At 43.9% G+C, this 3,637-nt stretch overlaps 1 protein-coding gene across 1 annotated transcript in view; it reads right to left on the bottom strand.

Moving 5' to 3' along the window:
* Positions 1–10: 10 nt before the first annotated feature.
* ints3 (integrator complex subunit 3) overlaps positions 11–3,637 on the bottom strand; it is a 4,437-nt gene continuing 810 nt past the window's right edge. Inside the window, exons 2-9 of the mRNA XM_035681859.1 lie at positions 2,878–2,969; positions 2,682–2,788; positions 2,286–2,405; positions 1,642–1,822; positions 1,500–1,554; positions 1,317–1,420; positions 341–505; positions 11–185 (exon numbers count right to left, since the gene is read on the bottom strand). Of these exons, the coding sequence (XP_035537752.1) occupies positions 11–185; positions 341–505; positions 1,317–1,420; positions 1,500–1,554; positions 1,642–1,822; positions 2,286–2,405; positions 2,682–2,788; positions 2,878–2,969 (999 nt within the window). The remainder of the gene's footprint in view (positions 186–340; positions 506–1,316; positions 1,421–1,499; positions 1,555–1,641; positions 1,823–2,285; positions 2,406–2,681; positions 2,789–2,877; positions 2,970–3,637) is intronic.

Raw genomic sequence — 3,637 nt, 5'->3', positions numbered from 1 at the left:
TGAGTGAGTGTCAGTGAGTGAGTGAGTGTACCTCAGTGTATATGGAGGGGGTGAGGTAGCAGAGCAGCCGGACGTCATCCTCCTGACACGCCTTCATGTCCATCATCAGACAGGTATGTAGATCACCGAGAGCTGTCGCCTGAGCAAAAGACTCGTACAGCATCATCTTACCGTTGGCCGCTTTACTACAGACAGACAGACAGACAGACAGAGAGACAGAGAGACAGAGAGACAGACAGAGAGAGAGATTACATTTCCACAGAGGCAGAATTATGTCCTGTGTCTGTGTGTGTGTGTGTGTCTGTGTGTGTATCAGGAGCTGCGTGTGCTGTACACTCACCTGGCTTTGAGGTAGTACAGCAGGTGGTATCCGATCTTGGGCTGTTTCTGGTAAAATTCAGCCAACATGTCAAGCAGCACAGAGAACCCGCTGTTATCCTCCTGCATGGTGACCAGGTTCCTGAACACCAGACAGACCGGCTTAGACACAGACTCCTCCAGGGACCTGAGAGACAGACAGGTAATGAGACAGAGACGGACAGGTTTGGGCTCCCAGTGATTCTTTAATCTCTCTCTCTCTCTCTCTGTGTTAGAGAGCTGTTGACTCTTGAAGAAAGCTTTTATTCATTCTAAAAGAGGACTTCATTTAGGATTTAATAAGGACCCTATCAGTGCTAAAGACCGGTTGGCTGTGTTTCAGGTAAAATTACATTTTTATGGGTAATTTGCAGCCTAATATTGGTGCCAACTGCAACGCCACCACAACCCGGAACTCGCACACCTTATGACCTCTCTCTTAAAGGTACAGTCTCCTGGTGAATGTCTCTTTGTGTTCATTGTGGGTCACCACAACGTTATATTAATGTTTAGTTGTACACCACAATATATTTCTTGACATTGATATATATGTCTGTTTTCATTAGTGTATAATTGGACGTTTTAATCTACAGAGGGCCCTCTTCTACGTAGTGGACCAGAACTTTAAGATGTGACTATATATATATGTAGATAGTTAGCTAGTGTTTTGCTAGCTAACTTAAGATTTGACTGTATATACACAGCCCTGATAACCAGATAATCTGTGTTACTGTCACTGCTTACTGTGTTAGGGCTGATCGGTAGATGTCTCTTTTATCTCTTAACCATCTTCAAAATGTGGTTGCCTTTTCAACACAGATTAGCCTAGCATATAGCATATATAAGCACAGGAAAGGAGGAAGTTGGTTCCAAAAGGGACGAGGCTTAGTTAAACTGGGTTGAATATTAGTATTTGAATGGAATAAAGTGTTTTTGGTTCCCCCCCTCGTCATTCTTACTCCTCAGTGATCTCCTCAGGAAGGACGTCTCCTCTGAAATGATCTTTAAACAGTTCAGCCAGACAGGAAGCCAGAGCAGACATCTGCTCCGAGTCAAAGTCCTCCTGCAACGCAACACAGTACAGTGAGGTACAGTAAAGTATAATAAAGTACAATAAAGTTGTTGTATGAGAGAAAACTCACCTCCAGGATCAGATCCACGATTTCCTGCATCACCTCACACTGAGTCTCTGTGTCACTGAGGAGACATTTTTAGCATTGCTGTTGTTGTTGCTATTATACAGATGATCAATAAACCATGATAGATTATCAATACATCTCTCACCTGGTCTTCTGCAGCTGTTGAACTTTCTCTTTCATAGTATCGTCTAATTGGTCGAGCCAGGGAGTGATGTCAGCGGGCTCCTCAATCACAGCCTCTTTGATTGGATGGAACCTGAACTCCCTCTTCTTTCCTGCACAGTGATTGGTCGACAGATCGTCAGACAGCAGTGTGACGTAATCACCTGCAGCAGGTAGAACAGCTGGGTCTTTAGACTGGATCAACTGGTTTAACTGGGTCTGGTACACTATAACACTGTAAACTGGATTATTACAACGTGGTTCATTACACAGTGTAAACTGGTTTATTACCATGTAAACTGGATTATTACAGTGTACTGGTTTTATTCAGTATAAAGTGAAAGTGAAAGTGGTTTGTTACACTGGTTTATTGTGGTTTAAACGATTTATTCTAGTTTTAAATCGTTTATTACAGTTTAAACTGGTTTAGTTGGATTTGTTTACTAGAATTAAAATCAGTTCTGGTTCGAAATGGTTTCCTTTACTGTAAGTTGATTAATATGAGCTTTCTCTGTCTGCTCCGACTGTGAGGTGCAGCTAAAAGCTCAGATATAGGAGTCCTTTTGTCAAACTATCAACTGGTCCTGATCATACTTATTTTGGTTTAAACTGGTTTATTCTGGTCACCTTTGTTGCTGACCTCCTCCTCATCGTCACTGAAGGCAGCCTCTGTGTGGTCATAGCAACCCTCCTCCTTGTCCAACATGTGGTTGTCCATGTCCATGGAAACGGCCTCCTCCATTTTAACTGCAGGACACACACACACACACACACACACACACACACACAAATGTGGATTTATCCGCCACTGAAAATAGTCCTCAAGAAACATCCTCCAGTTTGTCTGACAGAAACTATAGTGCAGCTGTTTATCTGTGAGCAGTTTTAGTCTTCAGTAGGAACCAATGAGCCACAGGCAGGAAGTCAGACAGCACTGACAGACAGACGGACATGTTATTGGTTCTTTATTTAAATTAATTTTAGATTATTTGTTAATTACAAATGCGTGGGTGTGTGGGTTACCTTCAGTGGGGGGGGACGGCGAGCTGCAGAACTCGGGGAATCTCTCTCTGAGCATCGATCGAAGCTCTCGGTCCAATTTAGGATTATCAAACAGCGGAGCGAGGTGACTGAAAGAGGGTGATCAATAATCAATAATCAGTATCTGGTGGACTGTCAGAGGGAACAGTGTGTGTGTGTGTGTGTGTGTGTTTCTTACGCCAGCACTCTCTTCTCCATGATGAAGGTGAGCGAGTTAAAGACGCCCTGACGGACCTGAGACTCCAATGGAGGAAAGAAGTGAGGGATGATCTGAGGGAGGAAACAAAGGAGTGACAGAAGAAAATAATTGAATGGATATAAGTCGTATTATCATTTGGTTCTCTCTCAGAATCATTTACACTAAATACTACACTACATCAGCTGCTGTTGCTATGGAGAGGTCAGAGGTGTGAATAAGAGTGGCAGCAAATTAAAAACATGTTGCCATGGTTACTGAATTAATCAAAAACTGATCCAGAGTTAATTAATCAAAGCTTCAGATCAGTGAGGAGCTCTGTGATTGGCTGGAGTGAATGAGGTCACACTGTACAGGCCGGTTTGTGCGCCCCCTGCTGGCGTTTAGTGTCTCCTCCCTCTAAAGTCTGATTTATACCTCTGCTATTCGGCGTCCCATATATTCCCTGGTCCTTTTGTGGTGGCGAAAAAAAAACACAACACGAGGAAAACGGGGGAGAGTTTCCACACAGCGGCACAGAAACCCAACAACTACTGCAGCTGCAGCTTTCTGCAGAACCAGCAAGAACTAATCAACTGTGATTACTAAGGTCTGAATGTAACACTGACTGTAAATGAGCCTGAACACATCTGGTCCTCCCTGGAGCCTGATCAGTCAAGTGGAAAACACCTGGTGGGTTGGAGGTTAGCGGTGGTCCTGGGTCTGACAGCCCCCTGTGGAGGGATCTGTGTGTGTGTGTGTG

Source organism: Morone saxatilis, unplaced genomic scaffold (assembly GCF_004916995.1).
Source record: "Morone saxatilis isolate NCDOM2014 unplaced genomic scaffold, NCSU_SB_2.0 Contig9, whole genome shotgun sequence".
In the NCBI taxonomy this organism is placed as follows: Eukaryota; Metazoa; Chordata; class Actinopteri; family Moronidae; genus Morone; species Morone saxatilis.
The sequence above is the reverse complement of the archived record's forward strand: the minus strand, read 5'-3'. Positions and strand labels throughout refer to the sequence as shown.